Raw genomic sequence first — 20,545 nt, 5'->3', positions numbered from 1 at the left:
AAATCCAAATCAAATAAACCACAGCACAGAACCAGATGATACCATATGTTGGGGTTGGGGGATAGTCCCTCTCTCATTTGTTATTGCTGAAATATGCAAAATAGTAATTACTTTGGGAGAATTTGGCAGATTTTTACAAAGCTAAACATTGTCCTAGTATAGACTCCAATTATACTCTTTGCTTGCTTGGTATTTGGCCCAGAGTGTTGAAAATGTGTGTTGTACAAAAACCAAAACACAGAGGTTTGTAGCACTTTTATTCATAGTCACTGAACACTGGAAGCAACAAAAATCTCTTGAAAAAGAAAGTAAATAAACAAATTACAGCAAATCTATGTATCATATATTACTATACAGTAATGACTTGAGATGAGCTATGTGTGCAAGCAACTTCAGTGGGGTATTGGCAGTCTTGAAATGTGACATTCTAGAGAAGGTAGAACTATGAGGACCATAGAAGAAAGATGATTGCCAGCATTCAGGAAGAGGAAAGGAAAGAGCAGGAACTTGACAGGACAGCCCAAGTACTCCATAGATACTCCAGTAGATGTAAGACATTGAACATCTGCTAAATCCAATAAATGTCACACTGTGAACCTTAAACAGATTTATGAAATCATTCAGGAACTCAAAGGACAGCATGAATGTGGAATACCTTTATTTTTTGTGTAACCAGGCCAAATGTTTAAAGAATCTTACCCAATGTGTGTATGGTATCTATAGGGTGGGTGGAAGCCCTGTCTCAACTTTAGAAGATAATGGCATATGTCAGATTGAAGCAAAAGGAATTGCACAGGAGCACATTATTTAACTGATGAAATGTTATCTCTCATTCAAGTACAGAAAAACAATCAGTTTTGCCATGTATTGCTCTGTATATATCATCTATATCTTTAGGCATATATCCATGTAGCTACAAATATCTATCTCCATGTTTTTATAATATTTATCTATGAATTTATGTATCTGGATTTATATCTATGCATTTGTTTATCTATATCAGCTATTTATCTATAGGCCTATATGTATGTCTTTTTCTATACACATATTATTTATGTGTTTATGTATATCATCATGTATATTTCTACCTATGTTTCTATCACCTATGCATCTATGTAATTATCTATGTAGCTATTATCTATGTATCTATACTTGTATGTATGTATAATGTCTATATTTGTCTATCTATACTCTTATTAATCAATTAACTAAATGACTGAGCTATGGTAAGATCCATATTTCCCACAGTTGTAATGAGAATTAATAGAGATGCACTGAGAAGAGTCAGAAATGGCCTATGTGGTTATGAATCACGTTTGGTGGAATCCATGATAATTCTGTAGATAATTATTGTTGATACAAATGGTTATGTATGCAAATATTCATAGATCTATCCATCTACCTACCTATCTATTTGGGTTATTACACATTTCTTTGCTTTATTCTAATGTAGTATTTTTAAAATGGAGAGTACTCCTCCCATGAGTCAGGTAGATACAAATACAAAAGAAAAGAATATACTATTCAGAATTTTTGGGGGCCAGTAGGGGGATTCAGTACTACAGACATGCTTAGCACTGGATTCAAATTCCAGCAAAGAGGTGTGCATTTTGTTAGGTCTGGTGCATTCCTCAAGGTAGGCATGTATGCACACAAGTGAGGAGAAGCTGGGGCGGGGGGGGGGGACACGTGTGCATAGGGCAGTGGAGCACAGTTTCTATGACTTTTCTGAGATTCCTGAATAACTGAATGAGTAAGTGAATAGGAAGAAAGAAATTCCCATTGCAGAGTCATCTTGAGGGATTATGTAGATACTCCAGGATTACCTACTCCAGGAAGGAGAAACATAGTCCACACTCCTTAAACAGGGACTGTGCATAGTGACTTCCTTCCCATGGGTGCCATACAGGAAGTGGAAAGAGGAGAAGTGGTATACCTTCACAATGGAGAAACCTTGCAAATACCACTTCAGCCAGGTAACTGAGTCAATAATAGTAGGCATGAATCATGTGGACAAATGAACCTTGGATGTGATAGTGAGACAATGATACCTGACTGTGATTGGCCTCCTTGGAACTCACACCTCAGTCTAGTCATCAGAAAACCATCAGGTAGCCAGGAGGTGGAGGCACACACCTTTATCCCAGAATTCAGGAGAGAGGGGCAGACAGATCTCTGTGAGTTTGAGGCCAGCCTGGTCTACAGAGCAAGTTCCAGGACAGAATCCAAAGCTACACAGAGGAAATCCTGTCTTAAAAACCAACAATAACGACAAAAAAAAAATCATCAGGTAAACTTCAATAGAGGGGCATCCTAAAAACTGCCTGCCCAGTGCTCTTCCTGTCAGGGCTATCAAAACCAGCAGCTCCAGAAGGCTGTCACAGCCTTCAGGAACCTAAAAGCAACATGATAATTAAATATAAATGTGGGTGGAATCTGGGAACAAAATAATGGGACATTTGGAATAAGCTAATGAACTCCAAATAAAAGCACAAGGTCTTTAAGTAGGTTTAATTATAGGAGTAGGAATTACCATCTGATTTTCAGTTGAAACAGGTAGTGAAGGGACTTAGGACCTCCCACCCTTTCTGCAGTTGTTGGTTCTGGGCTCTGATAGTTCAACCATGCCTTGGTATATGCCCCAACACATGTCAGTATATGGGAAGCACAAATTGGACTCATGTTACTTTAAAAACAAAAATAAGAATATTAAGTTGGGTGGGGTAGATCTGGGAGGAGTTATGGGGAGAAGTTAGGAAGAGGAACAGAAAGGCCGATATGATCAAAATACATTAAATGCATGCCTAACATTTTTTAAAGAATTAATGGACATCTTATATTTTGAAAAAGCAGAAAATTGGCTACAGCCATGGGGCGATTTGTGCCATACTCAACATTGATTAGAGAAGATTTATAAAAACATTCAAGTGTTGAGTATAAATAACTGTGAGTGTTCAGTTGTGGCTGGGTCATCTGTATCAACCCTGATAACCTCAGGGACCTTCATGGACAAGGGGGAACAAAAGAACCAGAAGAAGGAAAGGAGAGCCTTGGAATGCTGACTTATAGACGTGACCGGATGTTGCAGGCATCTACTCACCGAAGCTATGGCTACCTGAACAAATCAATCAAAATTCCTTCAAGGATGAAGTGGGGCCTTCAGGACACTATCCATTGCTGAGGAGCTACTGACAGATGATGGCCGCTGATGCAAGGAATGTCACGTTTCTTTGGGAAAAAGGCTGCTTATAAGGTGTTCATGTCCCAGTAGGTGGCCACATAATTACATGCATATGTGCAGTGCTAATTGGGCTCAATTATTAATACTAAAAAAAACATGAAAGTGAGATAGAGATGGGGTGCTACAAGAGTTGAAAGAAGATGGGAGTAGATGATATGATCAATATATGTTGTATAAATGTGTGAGACTTTCAATGAATAGAAATCTTCTTCTTTAAAAAGGAAAAAGAAAACAGACTAAATTCTCCCCAGTCCTCAAAAATCTAGGCTATTCATTTCTACATCCTGCTGATTTACACATTCCTCATCATACCACTTTGTATGCTTTGTCTTAATATGAGTAAGTATGGATTCTATAGCACAGCCAAACTCTACGATACTGGAAACCCCACTTTCATACTCACAAATGAAGCCAGCAGTGTGCATGGCTATCAGTGACCCTTTAGAATCGAATACAGGAGATCCTGAAGACCCACAATAAAAAATGTTGTCACAGGTAGCCACATCAAGTTCACGGACTGTTTCTTGGAAACTTCTCTGGGTGTACATATAGATATACTGTGTGGGATTACTGCCACCCACTTCCTCTCCTTCCTGAATGTGCTGATCTTGAGAAATCACGATACAGCCATCACTAAACTTCTGTTTTCTATCAGGATAACCAATAATATAAATCAATCCACTAGATGGCACAGGAGCTATTCCATTATATAGCCCTGCAGGTTCATGTTGTCCATTTTCTTCCAGTTTTAAGACAGCGTAGTCAAGAGTTTCATCGTATATCTCAAACCAAGATTCAATGGAAAAGCAGTTATCTTCACTTGCCAGGAACTCTTCATAATCAAAAGTGACTTTTGCACATTGACTAACTTTTTCTGCCCACTTACTTTGCTCTACGCCTTTCCCCACCATGTCATTTATCACATGCATACAAGTAAAAACATACAATCCTGTAAAAACGAAGCAGGTGGCATAGCCTTCATTTCCATTGTTGTTCCAAACTATGAGCCCAACTGAGTCACTGAACTGTGAAAGAAGTTTGAGTACTTTAGTTGGGGTGGAGTTTTTTGTCAATTTCCTGAAGTTTGCTTTATGCATTTCAAATGAGGAAGTTTTCTTACTTTGTTTTTCACTTTCTTCCTTGATGTATGCTCTGAGTTTTTCACATTCTCTCTTCAAGGTTGGATACTCATTCACAATGTGTGCTTTTAACTCCCAGTAAGACGGCTTCTCTAAATCAGTGGAGTCTGCTGCCTGAGGACATGTTCTCCTCTCCACCTCGACCTGAAAGAGCTTGCCCTCTAACTCATCCACTGGCTGGGTGTTTTCTATGATGGTGTCCAGGTCACTAATGAGCTTCCAGTGATCACTCTCTGCAAAAAGAAACCTGCCATCCTTCCTCAGAGTGTCCTTAATGATCTCTCCATTGAAACCATAGACACAGAGTTTGTTCCCATCTTGGTGAAGTTCTCTACACTTGAGAATCCTTTCATTCTTCTTCCCAAGGGCATGGATGTAAAATTTGATGCAGTCTGCACACAGCTGCTCCTGAGAACCAAACACTTGCTTATCTTCTCTCTGCTCACTTTCAGTTTGAGAGAATGTAATGAGCACATGGCAGCCTTCTGGAAAACAGTAAAGGGGCATGGCAGGGTTTATGTACCCTTCAATTCCTTTTATGCCACACACCAGCATCTCTTTGCCCTGATGATATTCTATCTCTTTCTTCACAGCCTTGAGAGTGTTGAGTGCTACATATAAGCTATCTGTCTTCCTATGTGTGAGTTTGTATTTCATTTTTTCATTTTTCTTATGATTTCCATCTAAGGTGATGCTAATTGTCTGATTTGGGAAAGTGGTCTGATCTTGCCGACATTTCTTAGGTGAAAATGCCCATTCATCATTTGTGTTGGTTTTGTCACTTGCTCTTTTTCTAAATTCTTCCTTAATTTTATCAACGTTGCAATCACTCTGCTCTTCTTTGGGGACCTAAAAAATAAATGGTAGATAGTGTACAATTCACAGGATTCCTATGGGAAACTCAGTACCAACCTCAAGAGACCGGTGAGTAGAGATAACCAGAGTTTAACTTGGGCTCCAAAATACAAGCTCAGATTCTTATAAAAATCAGTCAGAAAATCTCCTCACTGTCACGAGCACACCTCCCACCAGCCTGGTCCTAGAGCCACATCAGCCCCAAATGAACACTGAGATGCTATATTAATTTTGAAACTGTTGGCCACTGGATATGGCTTCTTATTGGCTAGTTCTGTCTAAATTATTAGCCCATCCCTAATAATCTAAGTATTTCCACGTGGTCTTCTCTTACTGGAGAAAGGGTCTGGACCTTTTACTCCTCTCTTATCCTACATGGTGACTGACTGTGCCTACATTTCCCAGAGTCCTCTTCCTTTCCTAGTCCCACCTATTTTGCTTCTCTATTGGCCAACAGTGCTTTATTCATCAACCAATAAGACAAACATATACACAGAAGAACATTCCCCATCACCTTACATTGCATATGGTACATTTCCCAACCAATATGGGGGAAGATACAAGTGTTATCCAGATGTTTTAAATCCATTAACTTCCTGATGGAGTATTTTAGGTCTTGCTTATTGTTTTAAACAATATAAATATCATCTTTGACAAGCACAGTGGTATATTGCCCTGGCAATTGTATTCATTTGTTTATTTGTTATTGTTTTTATGTCATAGGGTTTCATTATGTAACCAAGGCCTCCCCAGAACTCTTCAGTTAGTTCCTGTTGGCCTCAAGCATATGGTTGTCTTGCTTATGTCTTCTAGTGCTGGGATTTTAGAGACACCTTGCCATCCTAGGCTTTATAATTTTTAGTTTACAAATCTCAAATTCAGAAACAGTACATTGTAGTGATCTAGTACCAGGTATTCAATGCTAGCAGTAAAAAAAAATTAATTAATTATTTGCTCATAAAAATAGTTAATTTTGGTAATAGATACCTTGATTCATCCAGCATCTAACATGCAAGAATTTACCATTTCTGACATTACATCAATACCTAAGTCCTATGTGGGATATTCCTTTGCACTGTCTGAATCTATGTCATTGTGATTGGTTTAATTAAGAAGCTGACTGGCCAGTCGATAGACAGGAAGAGTTTAGGTGGGGCTGGCAGACAAAAGAGAGTGTGAAAGAGAAGAGGAGACATGGAGACTAACAAAATAAGCCTGCTGTGTTAAAAAAAAAAAAAGGTACTACCACGTGGCCGACCATAGACAAGAGATGTGGGTTAATTTAAGTTATGAGAACTAGTTAGTGACAAACTAAGCTATCAGCTGAATATTTAAAGTAAGTCTTTGTGTGGTTATTTGCGAACTGACTGGTGGGAAATAAAAGTCCACCTACAAATGATTTTCCAATATGGGGCTGGAATTCCCACATAAGACCTAACAAAGCTTAATTAAAAAATTCTAAACACACAAAATTACATCCTGATAAAATAACCATTTTTTTTTTCTCAGTGAGACATAATGCTAGCAGAAAAAAGAGGCTCAGCTCTTTTAAGAGGCAGCTTCCTGGCTCATTGCTACTGGCAAACATGGTGCAGCCCTTATAAGAGGCCCTGCTACCAAATGCTTAAATGGGGATCTATGAGTATCAGGTGCAGTGCTCCTCTGTGGCACTGTGGACTCAAAAACTTCCCAGAGCTGGAGCAATAAATGTGGCTCCCGCTGGTACCTCTGCTATGAGGCTAAGTTCTCAGGGAACCAAGGGAAGAGGAGCCAGTCGTCAATGCCATGTGTCAAAGCATGAGCTAAACTGAGCCATGCTAGCGACTAACATAGCAGTTTAAGATTCGGTGGGGCTGTGGTGGTGCACACATTCAGGAGGCAGAGGCAGGTGGATATCTGTGAGTTCAAGACCAGCCTGATCTACAAGAGCTAGTTCCAGTTTAGCCTCCAAAGACACAGAGAAACCCTGTCTCGACTCTCCTGTCCTCCCACCCCCGAAAAAAAGGATTCGTCTCATGCAATCAAAGAACAATACAGGTGCTCAGTAAATACAGATCCTGACAGAAAAAAAGAAAAAAAAACTTTAAATGTGTTATGGTATGTTTAAAAATATACATAGGCTTGAGAGAGAAAAGAGGATTTATATACAGTCATAGCATAAAAAAATTGTGTAAGAATAGTAAAGTCCTTTAAAGGGAGTAAAATAAAATTACTGCCATGTAAAGACAGGAAATACACAGAGAGTCTGGGTTATCTTTAGATTTTCTGATGGTTAATGAAGGAATGACAGTTGCTAAAACACACTGGATTATTAAAACTGCTAGATTAAATCAACCTAGATATTCTAAAAATACCTTGACTTAAGAATGGAAGTCAAAAGGTGTGTTGTTTTGCGGGAGGGGTTGTGTTTTTATTTCCACGGGAAATGAGAGGCTATGGATTCATTTTAGGCTGTTATGGATCAGGTTTAATCGGAGAAGACCCCCTAAAAATCCTGGCTACATACATCAAGAAATAGACCTAGAAAAACTATAAAACATGTAATATGTATTTTACGGAAGAACTTTGGGTGACTGTCCAGGCAGCCATCTGTCTCTGTCATCTCTATAGTTTTGGAAGTTGCTTGCTCTGCACTTCCTGTTTGCTCAGGTCATGTTATACCCTTCTCAGGTCTTTGATGGAGTTGAAGACTAGACAGTTACAGTTACATTACAGTTCTCCCTAATCATGGCAGAAAGTAAATTAGGTACCAAACTCTAGACTCTTCAGGAGAGGACAGCTGATGGAGTATTTTCTCTAATTTGATAAATACAAATGGACTGGATATTGTAACTGTAATTCTTACTTGATAACTGCTTTTCTTGCATATAATTTTACTATGTTAGAGTTAAAAACTTCCTTTTTAGTTAGAAAGGGAGAAATGTGGAATATTCCTTAACACTGTGTGCATATGTCACTATAACTAGGTTAATAAAGAAAGCTGACTGACTAATAGCTGGACATGTAGAGATTAGGTGAGACTTGCAGAAAAAAAGAGAATGGGAAGAAGAGGAGGAGTCTAGAGGTCTCCAGAAGATGTGAAGAGAAACAAAATGAACTTGCTGTGCTAAATTAAAAAAAAAAAAGTTCTGCCACATAACATAGTGTAGATAAGAAATATGGGTTAACTTCAAATATAAGATTAGCTAGTGATAAGCCTGATCTATTACCGAGCAATTATAGTTAATCTTAAGTGTGTGGTTATTGGGGAGCAGTTGGCAGGACAGATCTGATCAACTGTCTAGATGGAAAACTGCACCTACAATAGGTGGGAAAGAAAAGGCCTCCCTGACCTTTTAATAAACATGTTAACAGACTGAACATTTTCTGGCGAGTTTCTTTCCTATTGTCACATAATAACCAGCAAAGGGACTGAGTGTATGCATGCTAATACTCAGTTTTCAATCATCTCCCACTGGCCCATGCATTCTCTTTTGTAAACTCTGTGTCCACAATTTCCATTCTTATAGGATGATATCCCAAAAACCAGGGAATGTGATGGCGGGGATTAAGGAGGATTGATCTAAACAGTGCAAAGCGAAAGCATCTGCTTCCTGTGTCTGAAAGGTTCTTTAACCTAAGTTGTTATCATGAGAATGAAGCCAACAGTCAGGGATCATCTTCTAGCAATGCTCCACACTGGCAGCAAGGGTAACAATGATGGAGCATAGCAAAGATTAAACCTGTTACCATTTCAAATAACATTAATATTCTCTGATTTAGAGACTAAAAAGAATTTAAGATAGCATAAATGTATTCTGGCCATCCCAAGAAATTCCCCTAAAGCATGTCTACAGTTTAAATGCTGTCACCAGCAGTATCCTTGTCACACTGTGTGGAGTGCTGTAAATGATTTTCAACTATTCAAAGACATTTGGGTAAATTTAGTTACTTCTCCCTGTGAGTGTGTGATGTTGTAGTTATTGCTGCTGTTGTTGTTTTTGGAACATTATACAGTTCTGATTAGGCAGGAATGTGAAATTTTCCTTCCTGCTTACAGAGTGCTGGGGATACAGGTCTTGCTTGGCTTGAAACTTTTAAGGGAAGGGGAAGTAGTATGTGTGGTTATTATATTTTTGCTCTCTAATAGAGCAAGACAGAGACAGATCCAGGTTTGACATGGATTTTCTAGCTATTTGGGTCTTCTAGCTTTATGGAACTTGGATAAGAAGAAACAAGTCAGAGGCTTTGAAGAGGCATCCTCGATTGCCTGTCAATACCCAACCTTCTTGATATATTCAAGGAGCTTTACAGATACAGAAAAGGACCATTTTTATAAACAAGTCGGGAGAGTAGAAAGAGTTCTGATTTCACATCAGAAAACTGACCCAAGCCTTTAGTTCTCCCTCCAGCAACTCCCTTCTCTCATTCCTCTCCATAACCACAGTCTTCCTCATCTGCCTGACAAGGTCACAGTAAGAATCAACATACAAAAAAAAATCACTTTATAAACTCAAGTAGTATAAGAACATAGGTTGTTCTGATTCAATAACTCATCCATTCTCATAATACTTCCATGCTGTGAGAATAGTACTGATTTCATTTTCCCTAAGTTTACCTTAGCAGGCTGCATTTGATATTTTTACAACCATCATTATTGGTGTTTTAGGCAAAATTACAATGTTTTTTCCCTACTTTAATATGATTTAAACTCGGATTACAAAACCCTTTCCCAATTCCATGAACTGAAATAGAAAATCAGGTAAATAGGGGTGATTTCACAATACACAAAGAAGCAGATTCATGGCAGGAAGAACTATGCAATCTAGGACCAAATATGGCCAAGTCTATTTCATAGCAGGGTATAGAGACATACCTGAGAAGACTGGGACATGGTTTTCACGTCTTTCCTTGTATCACAGAGGTCCCTTTGTGACCTATTGTCCTCACAGCTCATGGTAGCTTAAAGATGGTTTACCTGAAACACTGATTTCAAAATGATTCAGTAAGTGACAGAATCTGTAGAGAGGAAATGACTCATTTTGGTTCCATATCTCACTTCAGCTCCTGCCTTGTTTGCCCCAGTATACCAAGTTCGGAAGCAGCTAGCTGACTGACCAAGCATAATCACCCCAACAACAGACAAAGAGCATTATGTGCCAAGCAATATCCTAAGATTCTAACAGAAATTACCTCTAATTTGTTAGCCCCACAATTGCCATAAAAAGCAGGCTTTTCTTAGATTTTGTTTGGAGGAAAGTATACCACTGACAAGAGACATGACATGCCCAAGCCTAGAAGCTGAAGCAGAGACAGCATTCAAATACAAAAACAAACAAACAAAACAAAACAAAACAAAATAAAAAACAGCAGCTTGCAGTTAGGGAATTCAAGTTTTCTACTTACCTTGATGTTAAGCCTTGGTCTTCTTTTAGGAAGGAGATAGTAAAGCTAAGTAAATCCGTAGAGGAAGAAGTAGGCAAAGAACTGGTTAGTACCCTGAAGACAAAAGAAAGAAGAAAAAAATATCAAAATGAGAACTGGTAAAAAAAAAAAAAATCCGAAATGATAGCTTAAATTACTGCTTTAGTTTGGTGGACTTTTTTTTTTTTTTCTATCCAAAGAGGGTTTTTTTTTTCTGTATCTTTCTTTTACTCTCTCTCTCTCTCTAAAAGAAAGCACTTAGAATTAAACATTGAAATCTTTATTAGTGCTAAATACCATCAGAAGGATCTATGTTTCTATATTACCTCGCCATCTGGACAATACCCAGCATAAGGCAGACCCTTTTGGACATTCACGTAGATACATTCATGGAATGCAAGGAGGAGACCTGTGATGGGCTAGGCCATATTCCAAGGACTTTCCCGAAAATACATCACACAGCTCTTGCAATTTTGTGAGATAAAAATTAATAATTTTGTTATTAATAAGGGTAGTAATAGTCCCACATTAGCCATAGAACAGAACATTTTCTGATAGAAAAGACAGAGAAAGTTGGGAGGTGGTGGTGACACACACCTTTAATCCCAGCACTTGGGAGGCAGAGGCAGGCAGATCTCTGTAAGTTTGAGGCCAGCGTGGTTTGCAAAGCGAGTCCCAGGGCAGCCAAAGCTGTTACACAGAGAAATCCTGTCTTCAAAGCAAAACAAAACAAAACAACCCCCACCCCCAAATAACTAATTACTAAATAAAATGTAGGTGAGGCTTCAGACAATGGCTATGTGCTATAGTTTGCTCAGGGAACATTATTGCTAGTGCTGTGATCAATACCCTTAACCAAGGACTCTTAGAACCCCGGGAATTCTAAGAAAATAAGAGTTAGAAAGTGTTATAAGATTCCCGAGGCCACAAATGTATTACTCCACCAGTCAGACAACTTGAGAATTACTGTTATCTGCTGATGACTCATTTGATGGACTCACTCAGAAAAAAAGAAAGTGAGTGGATGTGACAGGATGTGCAAGACAGAGCAGAGGTTCCTCCATCCTGTATTCCTGCTTGTATTTTAGGTTTAACTCCAATTTGATGTCTTTGATGATGAATCCCATAGGACCCAAGGCCAAGATACCCCAGTTAACTTAACTTCTGTTAATTGCCTGATCATGCAAAGTTCCTCTTCCAGCTGCTGAACAAGGTATCAGGCTGTGGTTCCTGTCTTTAAAAGCCCCTTAGTCTAAGTGCTCGAGGCTACTACACTTGGGTCCCAAATAATTGAATGTAGTCTTAGCCAGCTGGAATAAATAATTAACAATTGGCTCTGGTGGGCTTCCCTTAACACAGAAAGCAACATGAATTTTGCAGTTCCCTAGAGTTTTTGAGCAAGAGTTAAGAGGTTAAGAAAATACTCCATATCTATTTCCTCACTTTCTATCTTTTCCAGTATTCAGACAGAACCATGCTATAACAAAACAGTCAATGCTTGCAGCTATCCTAAACCAATCTATGTGGTAATAAGAGAAGCTAAGATTCCACTGACCTTAATAAAGGGCTTGCTCTCTCTTCTTCTTTAAAGTAACTGAGTAACAGAGCCTGTTAAAAGTCCCTTCTCCAGCTCCCCCCTCCAACTCTTTCCTCTCCACCCCCAACCCAACCCTCTCCAGCCCCCACCACCTACATCTCCCCTGCCAGTTTGCCCCTCCCCCTCCTTTGCTCACCCTTCTTCATTTACATCCTTCTCTGCACCGCCCTGCTTACTTCTAGTTTGTTTTCTCTTACCCTCCCTCCTCCACCATTTCCTGACCAAGCTTAAAGATAACTTAAAGCTTCTTAGCTGCCCGATTTCTCTCTCTCTGTTTCGATTTCCTAGGGCAGATCTGACTTTTCAGAAGCAAGATGGACAGTCAGTCGATGCCTTCTCCTAACTCACCATATTGTTCCCTCCAGGACACAGTGGGTCAAGAAGCAGTCACTGGAAACTACTTTCGTGGTCCTCCCAGTGAATCACACTTCTGACTCAGTGCTTAAGGGCACCCAGTCCCATCCTTTCCAGCCTTAGGGGCCCCAGTGCTGCCAAGCTCCTGCCCACCCTGGGAAGGACCTGGGAACCCTGTGCACTTACCTGTCTGCTTGATGTCTTGCTCAGGGCCAGCACCTGTTAGACTCCAATCCAGCCCTGACTCAGGTCAGCAATATCCCAGACACATAGACTGAGAAAGCATGAGACACATAGAATGAGAAAGCATCCAAGGAAGTCCTGAAAGGGGGGTGGGAGGGTGGGTGAAAGGAAACTGTACCCTTAGAAAATTACTGACTCTGGCAAATCTGTTTGTTTCATGTCATTACTGCTTTCTTCAATTTTCTTTTTCTCCATTTTATTTCTGTCTTTTAGAAAGTAAGGGGACTAGGCCACTAAGTACTGACTTTCTTTATGACATCCAACTGGCAATTTTCTTTCTCTTTCAAACCTGCCAGACTTTTTCTCTGCTCACCCTCCCACTAGTCCTTTACTTCTTGATATAACTGTAGAATAGGGAAACCTGGCTGTTTCCTGTGTTGCTAACAAAGGGCTGATTTTGTCTGTCAAACTTAAAAGCAATTAAAAAATGTAATCATATAATAAAAAGACTTCTATAGCAGGGCATGTTGGTGTACTCCTTTAATCCCAGCACTCAGGAGATAGAGGCAGGTAGATCTGTGTAAGTTCAGGACCAACCAGGTCTATATAGCAAGTTCCAGGACAGCCAGAGCTACCTACATATCAGAGAGACCCTGTTTCAAAAACCAAAACCAAAAATCCTTAAAGGGTACATTTACCTAATTTTCTCAGCTTTTGCCAAGCATAACTAAAGAAAACTGACGCTACTGTACCTTCCTTTTTCTTGCCTCTGGGGGTAGAGACACCCACAGAGAGGATCTTAGAGCCCTGCACTGGTTCTATCTGGGGTGGGTGACATCAAATGGGGCTCCCAGAAATCTGTTGTTAAATACAACTCAGCTTAGTGGTCTTTGGATAGTGAGAACAATCACTTCATAGACTCTTGAGGGAGAAAGGTAAGGCTGAGCTGAGACAATGAATAGCACTCTGGGATGCTGAAGTCTTCTTTAGTGTGGGAGATTGGCTAGGACTTGGTAGCAAAGTGAGATTTGTGGATGCAGGAAACCTGAGATTTTGAGACAAAGGATGAAGCAGTCTTGGTTTATAAGCTTTTTTTAATGTTTTCTATTGATGGATAGTTGGATGTTTGAGGAACCTACAGGGTCAAATGTTTACAGCTTTCTAGTCCCTGGTAGAACATTCCTGGGATAGTACATTCATGTTGATGGAAACACTGGGAAAACAGTTATATTAATAAAGTAGCCACCTATGTGAGTGTAGATGTTTCCCCCCACTCCTCAGCACACTGCACACACCTGAGGAAGAAATCAACATTTGCCTGCCCTGCTCGGGGATAGCTGAGGCTGGGGGACTACTCACAGTGGTGGATCCCATTCATCCAGAGACTGACAAAGCCCAATACCAGTCCTGCCTCCATCCAAAGGACCAGGAAGAGGAGAGACATCTGAGTATTGGATCTGTTTGCACCTACTGGAAGGAAACATTGGTCCCGAAACTACCAGGAAGGGAAGAGATTCCTTCTACACCCACCAGAAGAAGCAATGAGAAGAAGACAATATAAAAACACATTCAACAAGAGAAAAACCAATATGACACCACTGGAGTCTAGGGACCAGCAAGACCTGAACATCACAACACAGATGAAGCAGTAGAGAATGACCTCAAAAACATCTTCATGAAAATGATAGAGGACCTCAAAGAGGATATGAGAAAATCCCTTAAAGAAATGAAAAAAAATCCAAAAAATACTAGAACTCAACAAATCTCTTAAGGAAAGCCAGGGGAAAAAATCAAACAAATGAAGGAAACAATTCAGACAGTTCAAGACCTGAAAAATGAAATAGAGACAAAAAAAAAAAAACAAAACAAAAAACAAAACACAATCTGAGGGAATGCTAGAAATAGAAAACCTGACCAGGAACTATAGATGCCAAGCATAACCAAAGAATGCAAGAAATGGAAGAGAGAATCTCAGGAGTTGAAGATACACTTGGAGAAATAGACTCATCGACCAAAGAAAATCTTAAATCCATCAAATCCCTAACACAAAATATCCAGGAAATATGGGACACTGTGAAAAGACCAAACCTAAGAATAATACTTACAGAAGAAGGTGAAGAAACCCAACTGAAAGGTGCAGAAAACATATTCAACAAAATCTTAGAAGAAAACTTTACCAACCTAAAAAAAGACATGCCAATGAAAGTACAAGAAGCCTACAGAACGCCAAATAGAGTGGACCACAAAAGAAAGTCCCCTTGTCATATAATAATCAAAACCCCAAGCATACAGAACAAGGAAAACATATTAAGAGCAGCAAAGGAAAAAGGTCAAGTAACATATAAAGGAAAACCTATTAGAATTGTACCTGACTTTTCCATGGAAACTCTGAAAGCCAGAAAGTCCTGGATATATATTCTACCTATACTAAGAGACCGTTGATGGCTACTATAACCAGCAAGGCTTTCAATCAATATAGAAAACAAGATATTCCATGTCAAAACCAGATTTAAACAATGCATATCCACCAATCCAGCCCTACAGAAAGTTCTGGAAGGAAAACTCCAACCCAATGAAGATAATTACACTCACAAAAATATAGGGACTAGATAATCCCACTTTTCCAATAGCCAAAAGAAAAATAGGATGGAAATTCACAAATAATTCCACCACCACCACCAAATCCAAAATGAATAAGAATAAACAATCAATGGTCATTAATATCCCTCAATAGAAATTCAAGAAAGAGCTAATACCAATTCTCCTCAAAGTATTCCACAGGATAGAAGCAGAAAGGTCATTGCTGAACTCTTTTTATGACGCTTCAATAACCTTGATGCCCAAGCCACACAGAGACAAAACTAAAAAAGAGAACTACAGACCAATATCCCTCATGAACATTGATGCAAAAATTCTCAATAAAATATTGGCAAATCAAATCCAAGAACACAACAGAGAAATTATCCATCCGATCAAGTAGGCTTCATCCAAGGGATGCAAGGATGGTTCAACATACGAAAATCCATCAATGTAACCCACCACATAAACAGACTGAGGAAAAAATCACATGATCGTCTCATTAGATGCTGAAAAAGCCTTTGACAAACGCCAACACCTCTTCATGATATAGGCCCTGGAGAAAATAGGGATAACAGGAACATACCTCAACATAATAAAAGCAATATACAGCAAGCCAACAGCCAACATAAAATTAAATGGAGAGAAACTCAATGCAATTCCTCTAAAATCAGGAACACGACAAGTCTGTCCACTCTCTCCATACCTCTTCAATATTGTCCTTGAAGTTCTAGCTAGAGCAATAAGACAACAAAAGGAATACAAATCAGAAAGGAAGAAGTCAAACTCTCACTATTTGCAGATGATATGATAGTCTACATAAGTGACCCAAAAAATTCTACCAGGGAACTCCTACAGCTGATAAACACCTTCAGCAAAGTAGCAGGATACAAGATTAACTCAAAAAAATCTGTAGCCCTGACAATTTGGTGGAGAAAGAACATAAAATACCTTGGAGTAACACTAACCAAAAAAGTGAAAGACCTTGAGTCTCTAAAGAAAGAAATTAAAGAAGATACCAGAAAATGGAAAATGGAGATCTCCCATGCTCTTGGATAGGCAGGATCAACATAGTAAAAATGGCAATCTTGCCAAAAGCAATCTACAGATTCAATGCAATCCCCATCAAAATCCCAACACAATTCTTCACTGACCTTGAAAGAACAATTCTTAACGTTATATGGAGAAACAAAAGACCCAGGATAGCCAAAACAACCCTGTACAATAAAGGTACTTCTGGAGGCATCACCATCCCTGACTTCAAGCTCTATTACAAAGCTATAGTCCTGAAAACAGCTTGGTATTGGCACAAAAATAGACAGGTAGACCAATGGAATAGAGTTGAAAACCCAGATATTAACCCACACACCTATGAACACCTAGTTTTTTAACAAAGAAGCTAAAGTTATACAATGGGAAAAAGAAGGCTTCTTCAACAAATGGTGCTGGCACAACTGGATGCTGGCTTGTAGAAGACTGCAGATAGATCCAAGCCTTTCACCCTGCACAGAACTTAAGTCAAAATGGATCAAAGACCTCAACATAAGCCCAGCCACACTGAACCTATTAGAAGATAAAGTGGGAAATACCCTTGAATGAATTGGTACAGGAGACTACTTCCTGAACATAACACCAGTAGCACAGACACTGGGATCAACAATTAATAAATGGGACCTCCTGAAACTGAGAAGCTTCTGTAATGCAAAGGACACAGTCAGCAAGACAAAACGACAGCCCACAGTCTGGGAAAAGATATTCACCAACCCCACATCTGACAGAGGACTGATCTCCTAAATATACAAAGAACATAAGAAGCTATTCTCCAAAACACCTAATAATCCAATTAAAAAATGGGGTACAGAACTAAATAGACAATTCTTAATAGAGGAATCTAAAATGGCTGAAAGACACATAAGAAAGTGTTCAACATCCTTAGCCATCAGGGAAATGCAAATCAAAACAACTCTGAGATACCATCTTACTCCTGTCAGAATGGCTAAAATCAAAAACACCAATGACAGTTTATGCTGGAGAGGATGTGGAGAAAGAGGAACACTCCTCCACTGCTGGTGGGAGTGCCAACTTGTACAGCCACTTTGGAAATCAGTATGGCGACTCCTCAAGAAATTGGGAATGAGTCTACCACAAGATCCAGCAATTCCACTCCCAGGCATATAGCCAAATGAAGCACATTCATACAACAAAGACATCTGATCAACAATGTTCATAGCAGCACTATTCGTAATAGCCAGAAACTGGAAGCAGCCTAGATGCCCCTCAACCGAAGAATGGATGGAGAAAATGTGGTACATTTACACAATGGAGTACTACTCAGGGGGAAAAAAACAATGGAATCACGAAATTTGCAGGAAAATAGATGGAACTGGAAGAAACCATTCTGAGTGAGGTAACCCAATCACAAAAAGACAAACATGATATGTATTCACTCATATGTGGATTTTAGACTTAGAGTAAGGGATTACCATCCTACAATCCAAACTGCCAGAGAAACTAGTAAACAAGGAAGACCCTAAAAGAGACAAACTTTGTCCCCTGGAGAAGGGGAAAGGGTCACCATCCCCTGAGCAAATTGAGAACATGGGAAGACAGGGGAGGAAGCTACGAGTGTGAGAAGGGAAGAAAAGGAAGGATGCAGAGGTCATGAGGAAGCAGAAAGGTTGAGTCAGGTGTAGATTAGAAGAAAGGAAATATGATAGGATTTTAGTTGGGGGGTGATAGAGGAGGAAGGGAGGGAGAAGGGAACTGGATTGTCATGAAATTCAATCTTGTTTGTAATTCAAATATATAATAAAATAAAAAAATTGAATTCAAGAATACATCAGAGAAATCATCCACCATGATCAAGTAGGCTTCATCCCAGGGATGCAAGGATGGTTCAACATATGAAAATCCATCAATGTAGTCCAGCATATAAACAGACTGAGGAAGAAAATCACATGGTCATCTCACTAGATGCCGAAAAAGCCTTTGACAAAATCCAACACCCATTCATGATAAAGGTCTTGGAGAGATCAGGCATAACAGGGACATATCTAAACATAATAAAAACAATATACTTATTGTTTTTGTTATGTAAACAACATCAAACTAAATGAAGAGAAACTCAAAGTGATTCCCTTAAAATTGGGAACAAGACAAGGCTGTCCACTCTCTCCATACCTCTTCACTATTGTCCTTGAAGTTCTAGCTACAGCAAGAGGAAAACAAAAGGAGATCAAGGGGATACAAATTGTCAAGGAAGAAGTTAAACTTTCACTATTTGCAGACCACATGATAGTCTACATAAGTGACCTGAAAAACTCTACTAGGGAATAACTACATCTGATAAATACCTTCAGCAAAGTGGAAGGATACAAGATTAACTCAAAAAAAAAAAAATCAGTAGCCCTACTATATACAGATGATAAATGCAATGAGAAAGAAATCAGAGAAACATCACCCTTTACAATTTCCACAAACAACATAAAATACTTTGTGATAATGCCAACCAAAAAGTGAAAGACCTGTACAGTAAGAACTTTGAGTCTTTAAAAAAAGAAATTAAAGAAGATACCAGAAAATGGAAAGATCTCCCATAATCTTGGATAGGTAGGATCAACATAGTAAAAATGGCAATCTTGCCAAAAACAATCTACAGATTCAATGTAATCCCCATAAAAAATCCCAGCACAAGTCTTCACAGACACTGAAAGAATAATTCTCAACTTTATACGGAAAAACGAAAGACCCAGGATAGCCAAAACAACCCTGTACAATAATGGAACTTTTGGGGGCATCACCATCCCTGACTTCAAGCTCTATTATAGAGCTATAGTCCTGAAAACAGCTTGGTATTGGCACAAAAATAGACAGGTAGACCAATGGAATCGAGTTTAAAACCACACACCTATGAACACCTGATTTTTGACAAAGAAGCTAGAGTTATACAATGGAATAAAGAAAGTATCTTCACTTGGTTCCCTGGCTACCCTGACCTCTGCTGAGGTGAGTGTCCCCTCTGCTCTGGCCTGACTTCAGCCATCACCCCTTCCTTGGATCTTTCTGGGCATACTCCTGGGGTAGAGTGGACCCGTCTAGACAGGGAGGACCTCCCTGAGTAAGGAAACACCTCACTCTCAGTTCCCCTGCTGCCCTGACCTCTGCTGAGAGGAGTGTCCCCTCTCCTCTGGCCTAACTCCCACCATCACCCCTTTCTTGGATCTTTGTGGGCATGTTCCTGGCATAGAGTGGACCCGCCCAGACAAGTAGCACCTACCTGAGTCCAGAAACACCTCATTCTTGGTTCTGAGGCTGCCCTGACCTCTGCTGAGGATACCAGGAGAGGCCAGACCACCTAGAAATGTAGACACTGAAGTCTTGGCCCACGTATGCCACTTGGTGACAAGAAGAGATAGAGTGACTCCACCTTCACCCACTGGAAGAAGAGATGGGAAGATGACAATGAGAAATACTCAACAACAGAAAGACCAATATGACACAACCAGAATCTAAGGACTCCACACCAGCAAGAACTGAAAAGAAAAACATAGAGGAAGAAGAAGAGATGAATCTTAAAATCTACTTTATGAAGATGATAGAGACCCTTAAAGAGGAAAGGAGGAATTCTTTTAAAGAAATAGAAGAAAAAAACCAAAAACTTCAAGAAATAAATAAATCTCTTAAAGAATCTAAAGAAAGCCAAGAAAAAACAATGAAACAAGTGAAGGAAGCAATTGAAACAGTTCAAGGCATTGAAAGCTGAAATAGAAACAATAAAGAAAACACAGAATGAGGCGATGCTGGAAATAGAAAGGCTGGATAAACAATCAGGAACTAAGGACATGAGTATAACCAATAGACTAAAAGAGATGGAAGAGACAATCTCAGTTGTTAAAGACTCGCTAGAGGATATACAGTCCTCGACCAAAGAAAATCTCAAGTCTAACAAATCCCTAACACAAAATATCCAGGAAATATGGGACACCGTGAAAAAGCCAAACCTAAGAATAATCGATATAGAAGAAGGTAAAGAAATATAGCTCAAAGGTACAGAAAATATATTCAACAAAATTATAGATGAAAACTTCCCCAACCTAAAGAAAGATATGCCTATGGAAGTACAAGAGGCTTACAGAACACCAAATAGGCTGTACCACAAAAAGAAGTCCCCTCGCCACATAATAACCAAAACACCAA

At 39.4% G+C, this 20,545-nt stretch overlaps 1 protein-coding gene across 1 annotated transcript; it reads right to left on the bottom strand.

The window, feature by feature from the left end:
• Nucleotides 1-246: 246 nt before the first annotated feature.
• LOC100756114 (protein FAM111A) lies at nucleotides 247-12,716 on the bottom strand. Its single transcript, XM_035441966.1, has 4 exons — nucleotides 12,584-12,716; nucleotides 10,621-10,713; nucleotides 10,091-10,200; nucleotides 247-5,229 (listed from the first exon to the last, which is right to left on the bottom strand). The coding sequence occupies exons 3-4, from the start codon at nucleotides 10,169-10,171 to the stop codon at nucleotides 3,496-3,498; spliced, it is 1,815 nt and encodes a 604-aa protein (XP_035297857.1). The 5' UTR covers nucleotides 10,172-10,200; nucleotides 10,621-10,713; nucleotides 12,584-12,716; the 3' UTR covers nucleotides 247-3,495.
• Nucleotides 12,717-20,545: the final 7,829 nt, after the last annotated feature.

Source organism: Cricetulus griseus, chromosome 3 (assembly GCF_003668045.3).
Source record: "Cricetulus griseus strain 17A/GY chromosome 3, alternate assembly CriGri-PICRH-1.0, whole genome shotgun sequence".
NCBI lineage: Eukaryota > Metazoa > Chordata > Mammalia > Rodentia > Cricetidae > Cricetulus > Cricetulus griseus.
Note: the sequence above shows the minus strand (reverse complement) of the source record. Positions and strands in the feature narration are given on the sequence as shown.

Coding starts and splice junctions, on each gene's coding strand:
- LOC100756114 (XM_035441966.1), bottom strand. CDS start 10,171: ATGAGCTGTGAGGACAATAGGTCACAAAGGGACCTCTGTGATACAAGG. Junction 5,230..10,090: donor CCATGTCCCAGTCTTCTCAG/GTATGTCTCTAT, acceptor TTTATTTTTTAG/GTCCCCAAAGAAGAGCAGAG.